The sequence below is a fragment of the Trachurus trachurus genome (genome assembly GCF_905171665.1).
Source record: "Trachurus trachurus genome assembly, chromosome: 13".
Lineage (NCBI taxonomy): Eukaryota > Metazoa > Chordata > Actinopteri > Carangiformes > Carangidae > Trachurus > Trachurus trachurus.
This window is the reverse complement of record NC_139892.1, coordinates 15,287,777-15,312,346: the sequence shown is the minus strand read 5'-3', so window position 1 is coordinate 15,312,346 and position 24,570 is coordinate 15,287,777. Positions and strand designations below refer to the sequence as shown.

The window sequence follows — 24,570 nt, the reverse complement described above, 5'->3', positions numbered from 1 at the left end:
AACATAAATTAAACTAAAAAATACACCAAACTAGTTTTATTAGCCCCCCCCTTCTTTCAAATGAATAACATATAAATTCTCAAATCTGCAATATCTGACAGAGGTCTTATGAGAGAAGTAAAATAACTAAAACGTAATTTTATTGCCCTATAAACGCCACAAACAGGCGGATTTATAGAAAAATAAAACAATGAGAAAATTAAACGAAGTGTTGGTGAGGGGTGAAGCATATGGAGAGATTCAGCCTGTCAAACTGAATTGAACGTGATGGTATGTGAGTTATTTCCTCACATTAATGTCAGACTCATCAGACACTGGCCGACACTGATATCCCGTTTTTCTTCCAGTCTATTTGATCTGACTGACAAACACATTTCAGAGTCGAATCATGGTCAAAACCCGTGTTGCGCTCGCACCAGAAGCTGTTGGAGGAATTAGAGGCGCTCGCGCTGGTTTTTGGCGGCGGTTGATTTGAAATACGTCGTCAGAAGTCCGCTTCTCACTTTTATTTCGACGTGACTTCGTGCCGGGTGCAGACGTAGACAATTAGTGATTAATAATAAATAACACCTGTGTCAGGTTGCCTGGCAAATCGGTGAGGAACATGACTTGGCCTTTAACCGCAGCCCTGAATCCTGACAGTTGGCTCCTTTAGGAGTGGGTAATTTATAACCTAATGTTGGTGTTTTCCTTTCGACAAGATCTAACGTGCCTATTATTAATACGATTGTACTATTATCATTTATTTATTATTATGTTGAAAATTATGATAATACTATTAATAACAATATAGTTGTCTTGTAGCTAATCTAAAACTCTTTCTGTCCTCGAAGGAGAAGAGAAAAGAAAGAAAGAAAGAAAGAAAGAAAGAAAGAAAGAAACGTTTTTTTTCTTTTACTCCTGCTGTGTTTAAAGTTAGAATATGAAATGCATTAGATTGCACACTGACCAAAGCCTGGACGGAAATAAAGAAGTTTGAACATAAGGTATTCGGCTTTATTATATGATAATATGAATACAAAATTATTCAGATAGAACTTTTGAATAAAATAAAATGCATATTGTTAGTTTCTTTTTTTAATTTGACTCAGCCTATACTTGATGATAAAAAATATTACATTTTAGACAGACATTGTTGCCCCCTTTACAATAGTAATTTTTTTTCCGAAAATATCCCCGAATTCTCATCAAAATTCTCATTCACAAACTGAATTCACTAGTTGTATGAACTAAAATGACATCATAGAGACGTTTTTTTTTTTTGGGTGGTAGGGGGGTAGGCTCTCTGGGAGGTGGCCGTGTTCATGTAGCTACAGTACATAAATGTATTTGTCAGAGAGAGAGAGAGAGGGAGAGAGAGAGAGAGAGAGAGAGAGAGAGAGAGAGAGAGAGAGAGAGAGAGCGGGCATAGATGGAGCAGCAGAGATGTGTTCAGGGATGGTTTATATAGCAGTGGGTGTGAGCACACGTCGTCGTCAGTTCATTCCTACCGTGGCGCGCTGCGCAGCTCAAGTTGAAGGCTACTGCTGCACTTCACCGCGACACCTGAGGGAGAGGGAGAGCAGAGCTGCGTTTTGAAAGATAAACAATGAGTTTTTTAAACGCGTGAACTCCAGTAGTCGCCTCTTCCGCGCGGTTCAACCTGCATATACGCTTCAATATTACCGAACAGAGACCTTGTGCAGCGAAGGTAGCGCACGGCGCACGGGGACACACCATGCACTGTCAGGCTGAGTTGAGGCTCTCCTCCCCGGGTCAGCTGAAGGCTGCCAGGCGGCGCTACAAGACTTTCATGATTGACGAGATTCTCTCCAAGGAGACTTGTGATTATTTTGAGAAACTTTCCCTCTACTCTGTGTGCCCCTCACTCGTTGTTCGGCCGAAGCCTCTTCATTCGTGTTCGGGTAAGAGGACTGTCATAATTAATATGCATATAGGCCACATTTAACTAATTAGGACATATATATATATTAAAATGAGAGAGATAGAGAAAGAGGAAAAAAGAGAGGTGATTATTAATATACTTGTAGATTTCTGGAGAATTGAAATGTCACTTTTACGCATGGAAGTTGGTTAGTACATTTTGCGCATTAGGCCAGTTTTACTTTGATATACATTTCATTGTTTTTATATTTTGAAATATGGTTTGCATGAAAAAGATCTCCTATTAGTGAAATGTATATTAGACGTTCGCACTGGAGTGCGTGTTAGGTTATGCTGGTTATAATGTTTGCGTGGGGTCACTAGGTTGTGATTTTTGAGAAGAACATTAATTGCGCAAATGAAGATATTAAAATTTGTACCGATTATGATGCAGCCTCTGGTTAATTTATCATGGGGGTTGGCATCATTTTTTAATGAATTATTTAAAGTTTATCTTTTAAATTTAATCACACTGTCTTAAAAATGATTTAAGCTACTCCAGCGACTTCACCTTCCCCACTCTTGTCTTCAGAAATCACACCAGCTTAAGTGTTTAGTGTTGAAAATCACAGTCAGTGAATGTCAGTGATGCTTAAGGGCTTGATGATAAATGACTGAGCTGATAAGGTGTAGTTCCACATAAAAGTCAATGAAGAGGCAGTAGGCTAGATGGTAAGATAAAGTCAAGCCTCTCTTCACATGCCCCTTGTTGAACTATAACCTTTAATCTATTTGATATAATTTGCTTTGATTAATATGCTCGCTCTGATAAATCAGAGACCTCTTCTAATGTGTTTTGCCGCTGCTGGACATTTGAAGATGTGAGGATTGTGTCTTGTTGGTGTTCTAATGTCACTGAGAAGTATGTGACTCAGAACTGGCAACAAGAAATGTTGACTTAACCAGTAGAGTCAGTTCTATAACTGTATAAAAACACTTAAAGATAGATATGGCTGCACACTGGTGTATCTTTAACGCCTATCATTTAGGGCGTCAACAAAAAAAACCGACTTAAATCAGTATTTATTTTGAGAAGAGAAATATTTTGATGTGAATCAGAACTTTTACATTTCATGCAGCACTTTCTCTCATTTCCTTTTCAGACCGGTGTTTATAATGATCTATATCTATACAGATAATGTGTCTTGTACTTTTATCGCCAAAATAGTATAACAAAGCTCAGCTGGCGCAGCACATGTTATCTTGTCAAAACAGAACCTCTTGACTGACTCTTAATTGTAATTCCAGATAAATCCAAACAACTCAAGGGCTACTGCACACTCTAGTAACCATTAGGATAATTGCTCTAAAGTCTGAAATAATAGCCACTGCAATTTGATGATGACAGTGGTGGGTGGCTAAAAATAGGCAGAGCGATTCCCTCATCCCTCTGATATGGATTGGTGTATGCTAGAGGGCACTATGACTGGGCTTTGGCACCCCTCCGTTCGGATGGATAGAGTAACCCGCCCTGCATATCAGAACACTGTGCCCACCACTTATTTGTAGCAGCGGGGGTGTGAGATACAGTATATTCTCCAACATCAATGGCTTTTAGAGCTTGATATAGAAGCTGGCAGGCTTACAGGTCCTGGGCCGAAGAGAGGCATTTGGCCCCCTGTGCGGTTCCTTAACAATGAAAGTTGACTTAATTCTTCATTTTGCAAAAGGAGGGATGTTGTAACCACGTGCTACCAGCGGAGGCCGCTAAAAGACAGCAATGCCAATAATGTTGTGTGAGGGAGTCGATAACAACTTAATTGTTGGTTTTGTGTTGTTTATATGCCACTCAAACATACTAGCTTAATGTTCTTCCTGCATTTTTCCCTGTCAGGTTTTTAAAATCTCTCCCACCCACCCCATCACCCCATTCTTATTAATGCCACTTGAAATATATACCTTTAATTTTATCCGTTAAAAGTGGTTAATACTCATGGAGTTGATTCCTTGTCAGTTACAGCAGGATCAGAGACAATGAGCTCAAACCGGTGCTGAACACTGAACGACGTAATGGCAGGTTACAATATTTCATTTGGAGTCATGTCTCTCAGCAGGACCCAGGGCAGGGCTTTTAGTGGTGTTCACTGGAAGGGGTAGAGAGATTAAGATCAACCGAGGTATAATCTCACTTGACAGCATGATGAAAAATAAAAACAAAACAGAAAAGAAGTAGGAGTGTGTGCAGCCGGAGGGCTGCTGCTTACTGGTTTGGTACTGGCTCAGGGCTTATAGAAGAAATCCAAGTGAGCAAAAAGGGTTTTCATCGGCATCTTAAACCTAATCTGCTGAACACAATAAAGTCTCCCATTAAGAATAAAGCCGCCTTGAAAAGGTTGATTACGCCTCTGTCAACACACACACACATATACACAGGCAAGTACACACACACACACTCAAAGACAAAATCTGTACACATCTTCCATCTCCAGCAAAGGATAATGCTTGACATCTTCTGATTTCCACACAACCACTGCCATCAGATGGTTCTGTTGTGACAAAGAATCTGTAATAAATCAGTTCTAAAAGCAGTCCATGCTGCAGGCTGATTTCAGCTGCCACAGCTCGACCTGCATGGATCAGGTTTCACATTAAATAGTTAACGCTTATGCTTAATGTAATGCCTCTCACTAGAAGCCCAGCTCCAGGAAACTATTGTCTATCATAATCAACAACATGCTCTTGATTTGTTAGCAGTAAACATTACATTGCTCTTATCTGCCATGTCCTGAAGGAGAATGCCTCTAATTAAAGTAATGAGTTAGTACCTACAGATAAAGAAGCTACATGGCATGTTGCCGCTCCCACTATCACATTGTTTTATTAGAGATCAAAGGGTAAGGCCAAAAAATTAACCTGTTTAATTAATTGTCTCTAGGTGTCGTCAGGCACTTCATACGAAAAACGTGACAAAAGTTCAAGTACAGTTTTCATAACTTAACAGTGACTCATCATCGGCTTGTTACCGAAAAAGAAAGCATGATAGAAGAGCTGCAGATGTTGATGATTGGATGCAGGACACCGTCTAAAAGTTGCTGCATTGGTACTCTGGGTCATGCAGAAAATATCTTTCTCCGAATATAAAATACAGATAGAATGTTCAAAAATGTGGATCATTTGATAAGGATTACGGCGTTATCAATAGAATAGATTGTTGGAATTAAAAGGAATGCTTAACAAAGAGCTCGTCTTAATCTATTCTTAGCAGGTATGTCTTCTGTAATTGTTACCAGAAGCACTTGTGCCAGTCCCGGCATTCCGACTGTGATTATCAAGAGTATCAGTGTGCTTTTGCATGGGCCTGAGTTGCGCTCTTGCAGTTACTCAAAAAGTTTATTTGTAGACTACTGACAGGACACTGGCACTTGTCAACAACATGTCAGAGCCACGGCTTTGCTGTCAGTGGAAAGTCACCACGAGGGCTGACATTTCCCTCTTAGCTCGCTCTCTCTCTTTCTTTCTCTCTCTTGCACTCGCTCTCAGCGACTGTCCGGAGACAACTTGAAGCTCTTTGTTGACAAGAGATTTCCTGACAGTCCCGAAGACAAACTGAGATTTTTTTTTCTCCTCTCATTCAAAATGAGATGAGTGATACTTTCACTTCCCCTTTGTACCATTACATGAATTATAACTGCATAAATGTTCATGCAAAATTCCTCCTATAAGGGAACAAAAACATTAAAGGTGGTGATTTGTTGACATCGGCAAGGCTCACAATGATACAGATCAGATTTTACAGAGAGAAAAACTCAAGAGCAATATTAATGGAAAGGTATGAGAGAGCGCACAACAAGAGAAAAAGAGAGATTCTTGTCTAGACCTGTTGCAACAGCAGCAATCTAATGCTGGAGGATTAGTGATGACCTCAGCGCCTTACTATGATGTCATGATGAGCCCAAGGCAGTGTCTGGTGTGTGTGTGTGTGTGTGTGTGTGGCTGTGTATAGAGCAACTGTTCCTGCTTATGCAGCACTTAAACTCCTTATGCTTGACTTAAAACGAATAATGGGGTTTATGGTGTATTTGTACACAGTTTATGTATATGTATTACTGTACCATCAAGTTCGACAAGTTAACGCGTTTCACTTCATTTTTGGGTGTTGTTCTCTCTGTAAAGTCCAGATCGTCTGAATGCCTTTCAGGAAAAAAAACCTACAACTGCTGTAATTGACAGGAAACAAGAATACCACCACCACCAACAACAACAACAACAACAACAAAAAATCGAAGTCAGGGTCTGACTTTGTCTCCTATTGGCATTAGTGTGTGTATGTGTTTGTCCATGCATACGTGTTGTAGCCGATGAGGAGATTGAGAAGACAGCTCCACCACAGACGCCCTGGAACACACACGCTTTGTGTGTTGGTGTGAGACAACCTGCTATTTTCTCTGCTCCATTGCAGCCTTTTATCTCCCTCTATATCTTCCTCCTCTACTCCTAAAACCCCCCCCCACGTCCTCTCTGCTGCGCCTTATCAGCCCGTGCATTATAGACTGTGCTGTGCTCAGTTTGCTTGTAAATTTTGGTTTAGGGATTGGTTTTATATTTGAAGCTTTAAGGATTTTTCTGGCAGGTATTTTATTCACTCTGTTTGACCCACTGCATCCTCTCGGCCAACCTTCTGGTCTCCTTCCCTCCCGCCTCGGCTCCAGACAAGTGTTAGTTTTTATTGATTCTGGCGTCTTGCTGCTTCTGTCTGCACTGATAAAGAGCAAAAATGTGTGTGTGTGTTCGTGTGTGTGTGTGTTGTATTCCGACTGTGCGCACGTGCAACAGCAAGAGAGCTTGTAAGAGAGGGGGAAAAAAAGTTTATTACTTTGATTTAGTTTTTTGGATTTTATTACAGCTCAGTCTGTGTCTGAATGCGTCTCCGTGTGTGTGCGTGCTTGTACATCATGCTGTCAGGCTCAGTGTGTGCTTGTGGTTTCGTGATGGGAAGCCGGTTAGCATTTAACAACCTCTGAAAAATAATCATTCATTTGGAGAGTTCAGAGGAGCAGAGTAAAACACAGCCTGCGTCATCAAGATCACAGCCCTCTACATGGAGGAGGTCAAAAGCATAACACTTTTCACAGCAAACACTGTCTCAGCGATTACAGGTGGTTGAGAGTGGTACAACCGAGGTGGCCGAGGAGACAATGATTCAAAAGGAGCTCTAATCTTTCTCCTTTTTTTTCCCCAGGACCGTCTCTTAATGCATTTCTTTCTGTTTCTGTCATCTGACGCACTGTCTCCGCTCTTCCAGGCTCCTCGTCACTACGTGCCTACCCGCTCCTCTCAGTGATCACGCGGCAGCCTCCCAACCTACCCCCCCACCTCCCTCAGCCGTCGTCCCCGGGCGGGGTCCCCTCGCACCTGTCCTTGCTCTCCCCGCAGCATCCCAGAGGCTCGGAGCCCTCGCCCAGCCAGACGCCCCTCAGCATCAGCAGCGAGTCGGAAACAGAGCACAGCACGCCACGCCTGAAGAAGCCACGCCGCAGTCGCACCATCTTCACCGAGCTGCAGCTGATGGGCCTGGAGAAGAAGTTCCAGAAGCAGAAGTACCTGTCCACACCAGACAGGTCAGTCCAGTGCAGAGTCTCACATCTGATTGGACAGATTCTGTTAGACCAGATTGGATTAGGTAGATCTGGGTTTCACATGCAGATGGGAAACCTGAAAGAACACACAAATAAAAAATGGCAATTAATCAACCATGACGACACTACCCTCAAAGCCACATAAAATGACTTTGTGAGTTACATTCAAGAAAGTAAACCCCTGATGTGTTAAAGCTAACTTACATCACAGTTATTAAATTTCAGGCCGAAAGCTACCAGAGTCATATAAGTGTCACTCAACTGTGACATTTTGATAATCTGCATACCTGGCAAAGAGTGAGTTATAAAAGTAGAGTGCACGCACTCCCACACATTCACAAAGCCACAAGTGCAATTATCAAGAGGTGGCTAACCTAACATCATAATCTTTGATTTATCCTGTGGGGAATGTCTCTGTAATGTGAATTTGTCTAAGCCAAGGCATTACCTCAGGGCATTCTAGTTGAGACAGGAGTAACGTTTTAACCCCGAGCTCTCGACCAGTGAAAAAAGCCCCAACAAAGAAACACTGCCTTATTCAAGAAAACGGGGATGGTGGCCAACACAAGCACACAGGAATGTATTACATTGATTTACTGCCAATCATTTCACACATGTGCAGGTGTATATAAAGTACATTTAGCTTTCTACAATGAGATGAAGTAATCTACATATTAATATCGCTGTCTTTAGTTCCATTTTGTGGGTCATTTTTGGGACCTGACATGGGGTTAGACCATATTTTCCACTTTTATTGTGCGCCTCACTTTTATATTTGGCCTGCAGGCTACTTTTCCATTATAACTCACGAACAGTATTGAACCATAAATGTTGTAAAAAGCTTCACTTCACATGCGCAGTAGGAATTTCAAACTGCTTGTGAACCTTTGCATCAGGTAGAGACTGGCTGTGTTTGTACACTCCACCCACGTTTCTCATCTATGCAGACACGGGAGAGTAAATCAGTGGTGATTAAAAACATAAATAACTGGCTTCATGTACAGTGTGTTTAGACATGCAAAAAAGCTCTGCTTTCCACACAGACGTCTCTAACATTGTATCCATTTTGCAGTGTATCTGCTTACCACATCTAATCTGAGAAGACATTAGCATATTTGGAATAAACCAGATTTATTTGTCATTCCATTTACATCCCGTCCGTAGGGAAAACTCCCACGATGCATTATTAAATATGGCTTGGGTTGCCTGGGGCTGTTGGAGAGGCGCCATGCCTCATCTTAAACTCAGTGATCAAAACCAACCACTCGTGTGGATGGCTGTGCCAAAATACTGCGTCCTGTCAAAATATCTGATTCTAACACAGTGTTGAAAATTAATTAAATACCCTGCTTGTGGAAAAACATCAACACAGAAAATCCCCTTTTAAACCCCCACATCAAAGGTGTGGCGTGCTCCCCACTTTGGTTTGTTATGATCCAAAGACAACTTCACTTTTCTCTTCCTTTTCTTGGCATGTAAACCCTGCGGTTTTAAAGTGAGACTGTGTGTGTTGGGGGCAGGAAGAATCAAAACCAAAATGATCCTGGATAAAGACTTTAAATTATTTATACCATAGACCAATAATGATTTTACGCATCTGCCAATAATAATAATAATAATAAGAGATTTAATCATCCTCACTGTCATCATCATTATCATCATCATCATAATCAACATCATCATCCTAATCATTGACAAAAGGTATTTAGTTACACCCAAGTTTCTCACATCAAGGTGTGAGAATGGAACAAAATGGCGGCCATGCAGTAGCCTAGAGGGAGTGCCTCGAATGCTGTTCCTATTCATTTGTGTAATAACCATAAATAAGGGGGGTGTTATTTTCCTTCTACAATTACTTTTCGTTGCCTCCAGTCATTGTCCTGCTATAGACAAGTATGATACAGTATGATAGTAAAGATTGTTGACTGCCTGTATGTCTGTTTTTTTTTAACTCCCACACATCCACAGAAACACACAGACACACTCACTCAGGTCTTTTTGTAAGGTGTAAGATTATGTAGAAGATCCCATGAATCTCAGGGATTTGTTGTTGCTCTGCTTTTTCAATTCTGTTCTCTCCTTTTCTCTGTCTCGGCTTCCACTCTCACCACAAAATGAAACACAGTTCCTCTCACTGGGGGGGCTGGCGGGGATGAGAAACCCTTCATCTGACTGGTAAAGACTTTAAGAAGAGCAGGGCAGAGGAAATCTCATTTACAAAAAAAAAACAACCTGATAGCTTCTCCTTTCCTTTACAAATGAATGCCTTGCTCACTTTATCTGTCCCTTCCTGAGGTTTCACATTTCGCACCAACCAATAGCCCTATTAGTCATGGATCAACACATGTGGTGGATGCATTCAGAATTTTCTCCGAAAGCCCCAATCATCCAGCTACAAGTGTGGTGATTGGGTTACTGACCTCGGTACGGATGTTTCAAACACTGCTTCCTAAGCTGCAGGTGTACAGTGTCAGACTTGACCTAACAGCAAACCAACTTTGATGTCAGATTCAAAGACAGAGTTAAGGGTCTAGCAGAGGTTTGGTTATTCTGTGTTTAAGATTACAATACTGGCAACGCACAGGCAAAAAATGTGTGTTACTGTATGGCGGAAAGTAATACTTGGTGCCAATATAAAAGCATGTGACTACTATGCATGCAAAGTGTATGAAATATCCATCTGAAGTGCAGCTTGTTTTGTTTGTGTGATTCTGCAGATTAGACCTGGCCCAGTCACTAGGTCTCACACAGCTCCAGGTGAAGACGTGGTACCAAAACAGGCGTATGAAGTGGAAGAAAATGGTAAGCAGAGTCTTGTCTTGTTCTTATTCTCAACCTGTTACTCTTTGCTGTGAGATTGACTCATCAGGATTCACAGAACCCTCCTCACTGCACAAACTTCTCATGAACAGCTTGGCTCACCTTGATGAACACCACCTGTTCATGAGAAGACGCGGGTCTGTGAAATCTGATCATTAGCATAATATGTGTCCCTGAAACTGCCACATAAGGCTGCCTGCTCTGCTGTGTTGCAGATTTAATTCCCCAATATGTTAACCAGAAGAAGAAAAAGAAGAATTCACTCCATAGAAATTAGCAGGCAAAAACAGCAGAGGACACAAACTAATTGGAAAATATTACTAGCACAGTTGGCAACCACATGTCATCAGTGTAGATGCTCAATATGATCTTCCTGAGGAAAAGCAGGCGAATGTGAGAGGTGCTCGAGGGCCATGACAGCCATGGAAATATTAAATGAGAGAATTAAAAAAAAGAAGCTTGAACAACATACAGCAAAAAGACCGAGACAGTCTGTCTGTCTGTTCATGACTTTAATTTAGTCCGTACGTCAAAGGAGTATGAGAAAATTAATAAATGCCTTTTAAATCATTTCTTTATTTAATAGTCATTTTTTCATTATTTGCGTTTGAAATTTTCAGGAATAGAGCACTTTTTCTTCCTAACGTATGGTTTTAATTTTACTCCGAACCAACTGTTGCACATGTTGGCTTGCACTGTAAAAGTGAGCGAAGCAAATGGAAGGTGGCAACAGGGTGAGGAAAGACAAAGTGTGGTGTGAGGTGTGACCGATGATGACGGCAGCGAGAGCAAACACTTTTGTCGGGGGGTCAACAGCTCAGAGAACAAAAAAGGGCTGAAATCGTTAAAGATAAATGAGTGCACAAGGGGCAGCCAGCAGCAATATGTCTTCTGTTAATTACCATAATAGCAAGTGTTGCCTTCAACTGCTGCTGCCATTTATTACCAGGTCCACTGAGGTTGTCTACGTGTTGTCCTAGGTGCTCAAAGGAGGTCACGAGGCCCCGACGAAGCCCAAGGGTAGGCCCAAGAAGAACTCCATTCCCACCACAGAGGAAATAGAGGCTGAGGAGCGAAGGATGAAGATGGAGGAGGAGGAGAGGATGAGGAGGGTGGCCGAGGAAGCGGCACTGGCTCACGGAGGAGACGCGTCTCAGCTGGAGCCTCAAGATCTCAGTTCAGAAACTCACAATCTCGCCAGAGCGATGGAAGAATCCGAGCGAGAGCTGCCGCTCCTGATGCAGTCAGAGACTCAAGCAGCCAGCTAAGTGAGAACAAAGCAACCAAAGACTAATGACAAGCTGAAAACAAATAGTGCCTCAGGATCACTGTAAAAAAAAAAAAAAACCTGTGTGGTGTTTAGAGCCATTTGCTTTAGGGATTTGACTGGAAACATATCGGTGGTATCCAATCGTTACCTAATGTAGCCTTTTATTTTGTATGTACAGGAAAATGTACCATACAAAGAGCAAACAACACTGATTGTACCGATAAAGCTTTGGCCTTTGGTCCACAGTATAAGGAGTGTAAATCTGTCAGATCCAAACAGGTCAGTCAAGCCTTAATCACAACACAGTGACATGTGTCACAACATCTACTCGTTGTTCGTTTCAACCGTGAAAGATCACACACACCTCTGATCCTCAAAGCTGCCTCACATGCATGTGCCAAAATATCAAACCTTGCCTTACTGTAGTGTCTCTATGTATTTATGTATCATAAGTCACTCCTCACTGCCAAAAACTATAATATTAAATGGCTACAGTGCCTTGTTGGTCTCAGAGGAAAGCTTTTAAAGTGTTGATAAAAAAAATAACTTTAAAATGCAAGTATATTTTTTACAGTGATTTTTGATTACAAGTGCTGTTTTTGGAGAAAGAGTTGTAAAGTTTAGATTGGAGGTGTTCTGTACAGCTTTAAGGCACAAACGTGTTCTTTATTTGCTCAGTAATGCTTGTGTTTTTTTTTTCCAACCTGAAAATCAATATTTCTGCCAAGCCATACACTGTATCATACTGTAGAAATATGTATAAAGTATAAAATATATGATCTTTCAGATATATATGTAAAACAGTATTTTTAACTGCTGTTTTAAATTGGATTATAATAGTTTGTATGTATAATGTTACAGCCGTCCCTTATCTTTTTTTCTTTTTCTTACCTGAGTCTGGACAACTCTGCTTCCTGCCACGAGTTCCACTAAGACTCTTAAGCTGTCACAGATTCTCAGAAGGAATAAATCACTGCCTGTGCCAGAGATGCTGAACATTTAAAATCTCAGACATTTTCAGCTTGCAGGCTTTGCATGAGTACCCCAATCAGTATGTTAGACCTGCATTAACATAACACTGTCTTCAACTGCCTGTCACTGACTCCTCTATAAACTTCAAACTCCTCTCTCTTTCCTTGCAAAGATTTGTAATTTTAAAGAGTTTCACTTTTTTGAATTATACAGATTTATTTTTATTTGTTATTGTTCCATATGAAAAGTGCAGTATTTTTCTGATGTAAATAATGCTTGATTGGTAAGCTTGTTTGCTTGTTTTTTTTTTAGGTTTGTGTAAAATGATTTTTACCATATACAAGTGCGTGTTTATGTATTTAAATACACTTAATAAAATAGCTATCATTTAAGTCTTGTTGATTGTGTTGGAGGTGAGGTGGAGCTGTTTTACTGCTCCACCTCAGTGAGTGAGGATTAAACCTCAAACTTCGTATCTGCAATGAACTAACGCTGCGGCTGCTTTAGCATGCTTTGCATATGTAACCAGAAACTCCACAAACTATTTTTAGGTGTTTATTTTGGTGTGCCTATCTGATGAAAACAGTTCAATAACAAATTAAAGCTGCCTACAGGATCTTCATTACATGACCGTGCGGATAACTCTGGGATGCACTGTCAAGTCATGCTAAATGTGTGTAAATCAAACAGTTACAGTAGCTCTGGCAGGTTGAAGTTCAGGCGGATCCATTACTGAGGAAGCTTTTGAAGATGTATTAGTCATAGTCAAAGTTCACCATAAATCACATTCAAGAGAACAAAGCATTTAAGCACCCCATGTTGTGACATTTATCATCTTTATCTGTACAGCAAACAAGAGGGCCCGCAGTGCACCTAAGGGCTCCTCGGTGACCCCGAGCGAGAGAGGAGCAGTCTAAAGTGTATTTTTAGTGCCTGATACCGGACATGGATGATTTCTAAAGCAAACAGCAGAGGTTAGCATTGAGTGATGTGTACTGCACTTTAACGCCTTGTGTAAACACTCCCAGTATGCTACACATGTGTGTGCAGAAACCCAAGCACTTGTTGGACGTGTGATCAAACATTTCACCTTTGTGTAACGTGTTTTATTATTAAGTTGAAGTCAGAAATTTCATACAATATTTTCTGCTATATGCTAGTCAGATACTTGAAATAAATAATTTCTTTATCTTTAAAAAATATTTCCAAATTATTTTCTTATCATTTTTATCTTAGCATTATTAGGCATAGTTCTAGTTTAAATTTTCATAATTATAAAATCATTGTATTATTATTGTCTTTTTTAAAAACTAATTATCATGATTATGTTTAAAAATCATAATTACTGAATGCGATTAATGTGGACCCATGCAGTCAGGAACAAACAGTCATAACAGAATGTGAATGAGGGCAAAACCAACTGTCAAAACCAACAGAAAAAATATTTTAGAGACAAATTTTCTTCTTCTAATGAAACCAATTACAAGTCTGCAGTCAGTGCTGTAGGAACGTTTTGTTGTTAGCCAAGCGTATTAATGAGTTCTGACAGTCAGACGCTACTTTCGGTTTTGTCATTGTTTAAACGATACTGAACCATTACTTCCAAATGGCTGATCAAAGGGACGAGGAAAACAGCTTTTTGATTTTTCTCAATCAACTGTTCACACGAACCGTAGTTTTTGTTTGGATTGTACCAATGTTTGATTGACTGAGCCAACTCGGGCTTTATTTAGCCTCACCTCAGCTTTTCCACCTGGTTGAAGACTAGAAAACAAACACCTCTAAAGCACGTACAGCAGTGTATCTGTATGAATTCCAGGGATCGAGCACAAACACTTTGCTTTTAAACATCCTTGTGAAAAGAGAGGCTCTGGCTGGCAGGTCTGCAAGGAGCTGCACTTTGCAAGTCTCCACAGGCTGGTGAACCACTGCAGGCTAATTGTTGTGTGGCAAGGTAAGGAGGACTTCCAGAAACAGCCCTGCGGTGAGACACTGGCGGCCTAATTGGAGAACCTGTTATTTTCTCACAGGTCCAAGTTCAGCTGTAGGTCAGAGCAGTGGAGTGGTGTCAGGCCTAGCCAGCCTCTTTCACCCCGCACACCCCTCCGACCCCCCGCACCCCACCCACCAAGACACACATCGCGCACCTTCACCTGTCAGCTTAGCGTACGCTCAGGTAATTAGCAGGGGCTGATGGGGGAGAGGGGGAGTGGGCGTAGCTCACAGTGTCTCACAGTCATTTGTGTTATGACAGAGGAAGTTATCTCTAAATGTTGAGTGCAGGAGCAACAGCCGGGCTTACCTAAAGTCAATAAAGGTGGATGCTTTCTGCGAAATGCACACAATGCTCCCCATTGTCCTCCACTACAGTGGAAGAGAGGCGGTCATCATCGGAATTGGCTCTGAGGTGCACGGGGAAGACATGACTGACTGTCACTGTTGCTGTTATTCATCTGTTGAGGAAATTGCACATGAACTCAGATGAATATATGAAAACAATACAAATGAATCACACATGCAAAATTATTTGTTGTTTCGACATTGAACCTCAACAAAAAAACAACAACAATGCTTTAAATCTGCATCTGCATCACAACTTGATTTAGATCTAATGAAGAAACTCTTACAGTAGAATACAGATACTAAAAGTGGTCAAGACCTTGTTAGTTCAAGCTTGTAGTGTGTAGCGCTTTGTCTCTGAAGCCTAGTGAGTGATAACACTGCTCAACAGCGAGAGAGGATTTAACAACTCTGGGGACGTTGTCCCATTCAAATGACTGAGCAGGCAGCACTTGTTCATGCAGTGCTGTTGTCCATGGCCTTAAACCTGGAGAGGGGAATCCCTTCTATCTCCATTTTCATGTATTGAGCCAATTCTGCTCTTATCCCTGACAACTCTGCTGCACCACACTGTGACTCATTCGTTCAATGAAGAGCAAACTGCTGTGACACTACACTCAGCCTACGTTCTTTGTATTTGATGAGGGTTTCCTTTATCATCTCACTGCTTTTTTTAAGCTGTTGAAGTTTTTCTAATACTAAAATCAATTTTTAAACCACAACTTCAAACACAAAAGCAGCATCTACTGCCCACTAGAGGTCACTACCATTAGATATAAAGAGGCTCATTGATTTCCACAGATCTCAGATGTACCTCAGATGCATGGACGTCAATGAACCATATCAGTTTTGTTTGATATCTACGTTTAGTTTAGTTTAGTGTGTTTATTTCGGTCTTGTAAAAACAAATACAATAGACAAATATAAAAGTAGTTAAGAGTGCAGAGTGTAGTGTAACATCCTACCCCCCAAAATAAGTATTGCTTTCAAAAAATGATTTATTTCACATGTCAGTGCACGCCGGGCAGTTTTGATAATGACTGGATGTTTTTTGTTTTTGTAACAAAAAGCATCTGGAGTATAAATTTCTAAATGGGTAAGAAAGAAAAGAAGCATTCATGCATTGCCAGGATCTTATGAATCAGGTTTACTTTGGAATCACTTCCGTCATTTACACAATCATCCCTTAACACAGATGCTTTAGCACTAAGTGCTCAAATCATTTCTCAGTGCATCCCCTGCTGATGTACTGTGGGATGTTTCAGTCTAATTTATTTAGTGTGTTAATTACAGTGCTGCCCGCCTCCCTGTCTTCTCTCGATAGCTCATACTCTGGTCAGCATGTCTGGGAGACGACGACGCTGACTCCCACCTCAAGGCTCTCAAGCTCATAAATCAACCAGTGAGCATATGTGTGTGTGTGTGTTGCATGCATGTTTTTGCTGCAGGCATATTGAAGGGCTTGTTATGGAAGTCATGATCACTGGCTCAGGGGTGTATATCCGCCTGCTGAGGAGATGGGCGGTAATAGACCTGTCAGTTGTTTTTTACCCAGGAGCTACTGTGTGCTGCTATGTCCAAATCACTGCAGACTCCCCCAAACCCCCTCCAGACCTCCATGAAGATCACTGTCGCTAATGACTTACCCCCTACACTGGTAGCAGCCCATTTTTATATGGATTTTGAGCACCATGCTGGTTTGTTTGCATACTCTAGCTCCTTAAATGCAAATCAGGTATACTTCACATCTTGCTTATTATTGCCAATTACATGTCACTGCTTCAAGTTCCACTTACTAACCCTCATGGTCTTCATTCAGCGAACTCAGCTTGTTCATGTTTTATCTATGATAACCTACGTTGTTCCCAAAGGTCAAGACTTTACATCCAGATGCATGAAAAGTTTCAGTTCTGGGTGCATTTTCTGTCATTTTATGCAGCCACTGAGTTATTTCTATTTTCATTCGACATGAAATCCCATAACAGATTTTGGAAACTGAATATTACACTTGGATATATGTTTTTATTTATTGAATCTACTGAGTCTGGGGCAATGCATTTTAAATACAGATTGACAGTGTAAAAAATATTTAAAAAAAACTAACAGAAGTTTATGTTCATTCATTGTGATGAATTACAAAACTCATCCAATCTCAAAGTATTTTAGTTTTTCACAACCTGTTCAAATAAATGGGAGAAATTATGCAACCACCATTTCTAAAGTTCAGATGTAGGGAACATTTAACTCTCATGGCAAGCAAAGCAGCTCTCTGTGTCCTTGCTGCACGCAAAAGAATAATTTTACACCTTTGTCTTTGCCTGCGGCATGAATTATGATCAATACGAGCTGGCATGAATGAATAATTAGAAATTACAACAACTGGGTTTGTTTCTGCTTCAGGTTCTTTGGCAGTTACCAAACAACTTCCTGTTCACAACCTCTTCTTCTACTCATTACAGCCATGCATATTGTAGCCTATAGCACCACCCTCTGCCAGTCTTGTTTATTAACCCCCAAACCAGTTACAGTAATGGAAGCATTTTCTTTCCTTTCCTTTTTTGACAACAGAAACTTTGCAAGTGACACCTACAATTATGGTAAGTGAATTTAAAGATGGTGACAACTGCAAAGGAAGCTCCTGCACACTGGCTTAACTTGCATTGTAGTTTTAATAAAAGCACAACGTTTCGGTCCCTTGGACTTTGGTCAGGATATGTATATGACAACTGTAGACTAAAAATGCATAAAAATGATTAAAACATTTTTTTAAAATGTATAACAGACCAACACCTCACTGACTTAAACTAACAAAAATCCAAGAAGGAAAATTTGACTTAAACACATTTACAGTATATATATAAAAAAGACCAAATAAATGACTGAAAACTGGAAACTTGGAATTTGCACTCTTTGTATTTGTTGTTCTTCAGTCTTAAAACTACAGTATACCTGTGCTTCCAGAAAATATTTTATTCATAAAAAATGGCAAACAAACTGCACCGACTGAATAGAAAAATCCAAAATGAGACAAGGGCCACGTGGGTGGTGGGTACTGTCAGAGTTTCTCACTGTGATCATAACTCACTCTCAGGCACAGCTGACTACTAGGGAGTCATCCATACAAAATCCAGCAAAGCCTGCTGTTCTGTTTCTTTCTGTCTTTCTTTTTTTTTCTTTTTTGGCTGTGACCTGGTCTGGCCTTTGAAAGATGTACTCGCATTTGCCATTTCAGACAGGGAATTTTACGGTGCTGTTTCTTGCTTTGCTTTACAGTAACAAATCAAACCTTTCAGAGTAATGGCTTAGAGGGGAGAATGTTTACAGCTGGCAGCAAATCGAATGCTGACAAGACACCGTATATCTCGAAGAGTTTTGTCTCGCAAACTTTTCTGGTGAGGCAGAAAACTGCATGTTCTAACAGCCCTACCCTGTAAGTCCATTTCCATCTAAAATTTTATGTGCAGCATTTTCCATTTGAACATAATCTAAAAATTGAGGATTCCTTATCACAAATATTATCTCTTAACTTCTACTTGTCTGCTCCATTCCATTCCTCCTTTCCATGCTCCCACCCCCTCCTTCTTTCCTCCAAGGCTTTCACTCAGAGTTTTCCCTAATGGTAAAGAGCAGCCTCTAATGCACTTAATTTAGGCTACATGAAAAACTGAGCTCAATAGGCTTGTAATTCACATTTTACACTGAGACTTGAGTTTATAAAGGAAGCCGCTCTAAAAGCCAAGGAAATGTCAAAAGGAGCTGGGGAAAAAAGCGCAATAGTGGCGGCTGTGTAATGTGGGATCAAGTGAGTGGCAGAATGACTGAGCAATTACGTATTTGTTGAAAGCCCATTTCATAGGTCTGTGCCCAACTGAAATAAAATGAACTGAACCAAGGAAACGTGTGTGTGTGTGTGTATGTGCTCATGGTGGGTTTCTTGCTTTCTCCCAGGAACTGTCTTGGTTCTGTATTCTTTTTGTCAACTGATGTTTTCTCTTCCCCTCAGAGAGCAAAGCAAACTTCCTCCTTGTCAAAATTTCTTTGAATAAGATTTCTTTTTTGACACAAATCCGCGCCAGGATGCTTTCCTGTGCTGACAGAATCGACTTTCCTTTTCTCTGTGGGTGGACACCCTCTTTCCGAAGAGAAACGTGTATGTGTGTGTGTATGAAAGAACTTAATGTCACTTAAACTGTGTAGTGTTGGGCCAGCAGGCAGGTAATGAGCTCAGGTGAGCGATCTAACCTTTCTTCAAATATTTCCACTTGGGGGGAAAAAAACGGAGGATGGGTACTGGTGATTGGCAAGCCGCGAGGAGCTTCTATTTTCTCAACATGTTTAGCTTCTCCTCTGTCAACTGCTCTGACAGCACAGCATGTCAGTGATCCCGTGAAAGGGGGCTCTGTGCTCCTCTGCCTTGGCTGATGTCAGGGAGCAGCCAGGGGTCAGCTGCCCGTCAGCCCTCGGAGGTGGAGTCAACAGAACGTGGGGTGGAGCTGGAAAACTGGCATGCTTTTCCTATCAGTTACTGAATGCCCCCAATGTGTTTTTATGAATGAAATAAGCAAAATGTTCTACCTTAACTACTTATATTTTGATTACTCGTTATTTCAATCAGGATAATTGTGCTGCTGTCACTGGAATCAGAAGTGCTGAAACAGCTGTGCTCGTGGCCAAAGCACATACAGGCTGCTACATGTGAAGCAGATGCATGTGTGACTCATCTGTGGCTTATTGAAAGGAAAATATACTCAGTATTACTCATCATTGTCATAAATAACAAGTGAGAATTACAGATCATATAGAGGGGTTGACATGATTAGTTATTGTGGGCAACTTTAGTAAAAATTACTCACTCTTAGGTGTTTGAATAAATCTCATAATAAGAGTAATCAAAATTCTGTACAGTGCAGCTGCTATGTGGGACGAGAGGCAAGTGAGAAGGGAAGCGCTGAAATAACAATAATAAAGTTGTAATAATAATGATTGCATACAATTTGTTTTACAAGGTGCACTTTGAAAAATAAATAAAAAACCTGTTGCGTCAAAGCTATTATAAATCAAATTGTCGTGGCTGTTGTTTGCAAATTATACTTCGGTAACATGAGAGTGTGAACGTTTTACCTTCAGTCCTTTCCCTGCTGCAGACAAAAACGTCTTTATATGTAACTTTCATGTGAGTCAGTTCCTCTTGACTTGCTGTCACGAGGCATCAGAAACCACAGCTCCATGAAGAGCGAGAACTGCCAGCCTGCCAAGGGTCCATCCCTCTCCACCTGTTGTGGCACTGGTTGCTATAAACATTTGAGTAATTTGAATTGAGTATGCAACACTGTAATGTTTCCTTCAAGATGCTATCTGCCTGCGTCTGGCACCGCGCCATGCACTCAGGGTGTAAGCGCAGGCCGAAACACATACACAATTAGTCACTCACACACACACGCATTCACGAGTTAGAAAAATATAAAGGAAGGTGGAGGAAAGGACAAACGAAGAGTGGGCGTGGAGCGAGGATGAGGAGGTGGTGTCTTTCGTCCTTGTCCCTGACAAGGTGAGCACTCTTTGCCCCGAGGACTGACTGCACAAACAACATTGTTGGCTGATGAAGCAAAAGGAAAAGGCTCTGAGCCATCACTTAATATAGATAATTTCATAAGCACTTAAAGGTGATGAAACATGAGGGCATGGCAGACGGAGGAGAGATACGTTGGAGCGGTTTACGTCCTAGAATGTGTGTCTGTGTGTGTGTTAACTGACAAAATGACAGATACACTTTATCACAATGTCAGCGTGTGCCAAGAGGAAAGGCCAGTGAAAGAAATACACTCATTGACAGTGCATAATATCCCAAGACAATGCTGCTATTATCATCATCATTATTATTATTTGCTAATGTCCCTTTACCCTTTTTAACTCTATTTGCTTTATAATATTTTTTTTTAAATTTGATATAAATTGCACTTGTGTACTCTTTCTTTCTTTTTTTCTTTTTTTTAAAACCTTTGCTGTATTTTTTAAAACCCCATTATTAAGCACATTAAATTGCTCCAGTGTGTGAAACAGCACGTCTGCGTGTCACACGTTTGTTTACAGTACAGATTGACTCAGCTGTGTTGTACTGACTTGTGTAACGATCTGATCACTCTTCATTCAGTTTTTTTCCCAGCTTGTTTAATTCTTTTTTTTCATTCTTTTTTTTTTCCCACTGCAACTCTGGTTAATCCATCGTTGAAGAGTGGGGCCTATCCCAGCATGCACTGGAAACACCCTGGTCGTGTAAACTGTATCCCACATCTCCAAAGACTGCTATAATGTGGCAGTTTGGAGTTGGAGAAGCCAATGCTATATTTATTACTCATCTGTCAACATGTTTCAGGTTATTCTTGCTGTGCACCACTGTGCTGCACGTCACAATGAATTGTATAAGATACTTTAATGACATGTTTTGACTGGAAGAGATACTGACTTGCTAATGTCACAGTCACAGGCACCGTTGTAACGTTCAGTGTCATACAATTATATTCACTCTCTCTTTTTCATTCAACTATATGGAATATTTTTGCCGTATGATAGACAGCATCATGAAAGTCTTTTAGATGGCATGTAATGTAACAATACCAGGACCAGGTTCCTTCTATTTCTATTCAGATCATCACGTGACATACCATCTCCTCTGTATTTTTTTTTTTTAGAATAATATCATGTGTGCTCAATATTTTTTTAGAGCAATTTAAAACTCCTTTTAAGGATTCTTGTTGATGAAAATGAGAAAAGCAATCAGCAATCAGTTGGTTCCGTGGTGTGGTTTCTGACAGCTGTCATAACACTGGTCCAAATGAAAGCAATTGTTTTCTTCCTCTGTAAAAAGATTAACATCCTTGATTGACATTAGCTTAGACTTGTATGCACATAGACAGGAATTAGCATTTCTAAGGTTTGAGAAACCTCAAGTCCAGATCATTTAAAATCCTATTTTGTGGAAAGCAGCCAAATCCCATTGTGACTGACAAAGTGGACAAAGTTCAATAGTGTAATAATAATGAAACTTTAAATGTATGATCTATTCTCCATATTGTTCATGTGTTTGGCAGAAAATAATTAGCTCTACAGGCATATTTTGGAACAATGCCGCAGTTGTAATGGAGGTATAACATGGAAATGTTCAAAGGTCAAATCTCAAGGCAACTTGTTTAGAGAAGATCAAAGCATTATCATTAACCCCTCACATCTGTTAAAATGCATAATGGCAATCACTATAAATGCAGCCACAAAATGCATTAGGCAATGATGATGTTTTTCTTTCCTGTGGTGTGGGTGGTAATGATTCAATTTCCATGATAAATAGAGACGAGGTGCTTCCTGATTAGTGACCAAACTGGAAGAAATGAAGAAATGATGAAAATGACCTTACTATTAGGTTTGAGAATGATGAAGCAAAAGGAACAGCCAGGCTGGCTGATCACCAAATGAAAGAACAAGAACGAGAGAGAGAGAGAGAGAGAGAGAGAGAGAGAGAGAGAGAGAGGAAGAGTGAAAAAAAATGTCACTGCGTTATTTTCCTCCACCAAAGGAACACGGTAACAGAGCCTCAGGGGGGATTTTCCTTGCAGTTGAGGGGCTTATTTGAATTGGATCTGCTGTTGATTGAAATGAATCGGCCCAATATCACAACTCCTTATAACTCGATCCTGGGGACAGATGGACGAGTCATCTGAGAGGACACTTTCTCTAATCCTCAGTCCTCTCATGTGCTGTGGCATTCTGAGATGTCGGAGAGGGAAGAAAGAGGATGGCAGAGACCGATGACCCTTCAGGCCCTCCAGCGCCAAACACACACACACACACACACACACAGATTCACCCAAGAGGCATCTGCGACTTTTCGCTCAGGGGCAAACTGATTTCATGGTGGACAGAAGAATGAGATCAAAAACAACACAAAGGTGTAGAGGAGAGTGTTTTCTTAGTTTTACTCCTCATCCAGCGCTCGGAGCGGCAGGGCGCTGGGGTCAAAGGTGAACTTGTCAGACCTAGTTATCTAAACATGGCTTTGACCCATCCTCACCTCTGACGGAGTCACATTTCACTGAGTGTCAAAGAAAGTGTTTTTTGAGTTTTTGGATAAGATGTGTGTTTGTAGTGTTTAATTCAAAGTAGGTTAGTGTGAGATAGGGTCAAACACCTAACTGAAAAAATACTTGAATACATTTCTTGTTTGGGACTTATTTTTCAAACAATCATATCTGAGAAGCAAAAATGTCCTTACTCTTAGTCCCAGTTTTATATTTTATTAGAGGTAGTCACACAATTTAGAATGGAATTTTTTGTCAAATGGACTTTTTCAATCTCACTACTTCCCTTCCCACCCACCCTCTCCTCGGCGACTACCCCCTGTTACTTGAACCCTTTCTCTTTCCACCTCCTGCTGTTAAAACACTCTTGTGCTGTCACCACACTCTGTGCTGAGGTTATGTGATGAGGCACTGTTGCAAATGGCTGTTATGACGGCAGAAGTATTCATATCCATTGCAGAATTCAGTCAGTCATTGTGTCATGTTCATGTTGCTGTGATTATGACCTTTTCCTTTCATTTTTTCCCCCGTGTATCATACTTTTTTTTATTTTTCATCAAGTCAACCCAATCTGGGTCAATACACAACCAAACATACAAATCCAACCAATAACTGTTTAACTTTACACTTTATTCATACTAAGCCAGGAATAACAAGATTGATTGTTGTTTTTTCTGCATTGTTACTATAATTGGGTTATTACTATTATGAATATTCCTGTTAGATTATTTACACAAAAAATATACACTGTAACCTGTCACTACCTGCCCAGTGATTGTTAATAATATGTGTGTCCTTTGCACTTTTGAATGTGAAATTGTTTTATACAACAAATAAATGCTTACATTGGATCAGAAATATCCATACTGTGGTTGAGTAAATGTTTGCAGTTAAGAACTGTGATTGTTACAGATCTTATCACTGTGTGTTCATGTCATAACGCTGTACGATATCCAACACAGTTTCTGTTCTACAGGTGTCTTGATCAAAATTATACTTTGGAACTAAATCTTGTAACCCGATGTCTCTGTTGAAATCTTGTGGTGTGTTCTGACAAATTTAACACAACTCCGCTGTCAATAACAGCGCATCATTTCAGGTATTCAGGTTGAGTCAGGGAAACACAATGGGGACTATTGTTCGCAGATGGCCTTAGATACAAACTAATGGTTGCTATCTTTATCAACACTGGCTCAAAACACATCTGGTAAATTTCTGTTAGCTTGAGTGGCCATGCACAAAGAAAGCCAGTGTTTGGTGTTGACTGACACAATCTGTGAGACATAAATGGTTTACTCAGCCGTTAATACCAAGGTAGGGCATTGTGCTTGTCCAACATTAGGCTGCATGACAGAGCAGGGTAACGCATACACCTGTATAGTCATAAACCTGTTGGCATTTACTTCCAATGTACAGTTACGCGTCAAACGTGCGTGTTCCGTCTACAATGCACACACCACTGCATGCAACACACCTGCAATGGCATGCACTACAATTGGTTGTATACAGACACAAGTGCATGCATGCATTGTACCATATTCCATGATACAGTATCCAGGGTATGGCGGCTTGGTGGAGCATATGCACACTTTACTGCAGA

General features: G+C 40.6%; 1 protein-coding gene across 1 annotated transcript; it reads left to right on the top strand.

Annotated features, from left to right (window-relative positions):
• Positions 1–1,717: 1,717 nt before the first annotated feature.
• On the top strand, positions 1,718–11,587 carry barx2 (BARX homeobox 2; the record flags this gene model as incomplete). Its single annotated transcript, XM_083984663.1, has 4 exons — positions 1,718–1,904; positions 7,166–7,481; positions 10,217–10,301; positions 11,300–11,587. 4 exons carry the CDS (start codon positions 1,718–1,720, stop codon positions 11,585–11,587), a joined length of 876 nt encoding a protein of 291 aa, XP_083840789.1.
• Between the last annotated feature and the right edge of the window lie 12,983 nt (positions 11,588–24,570).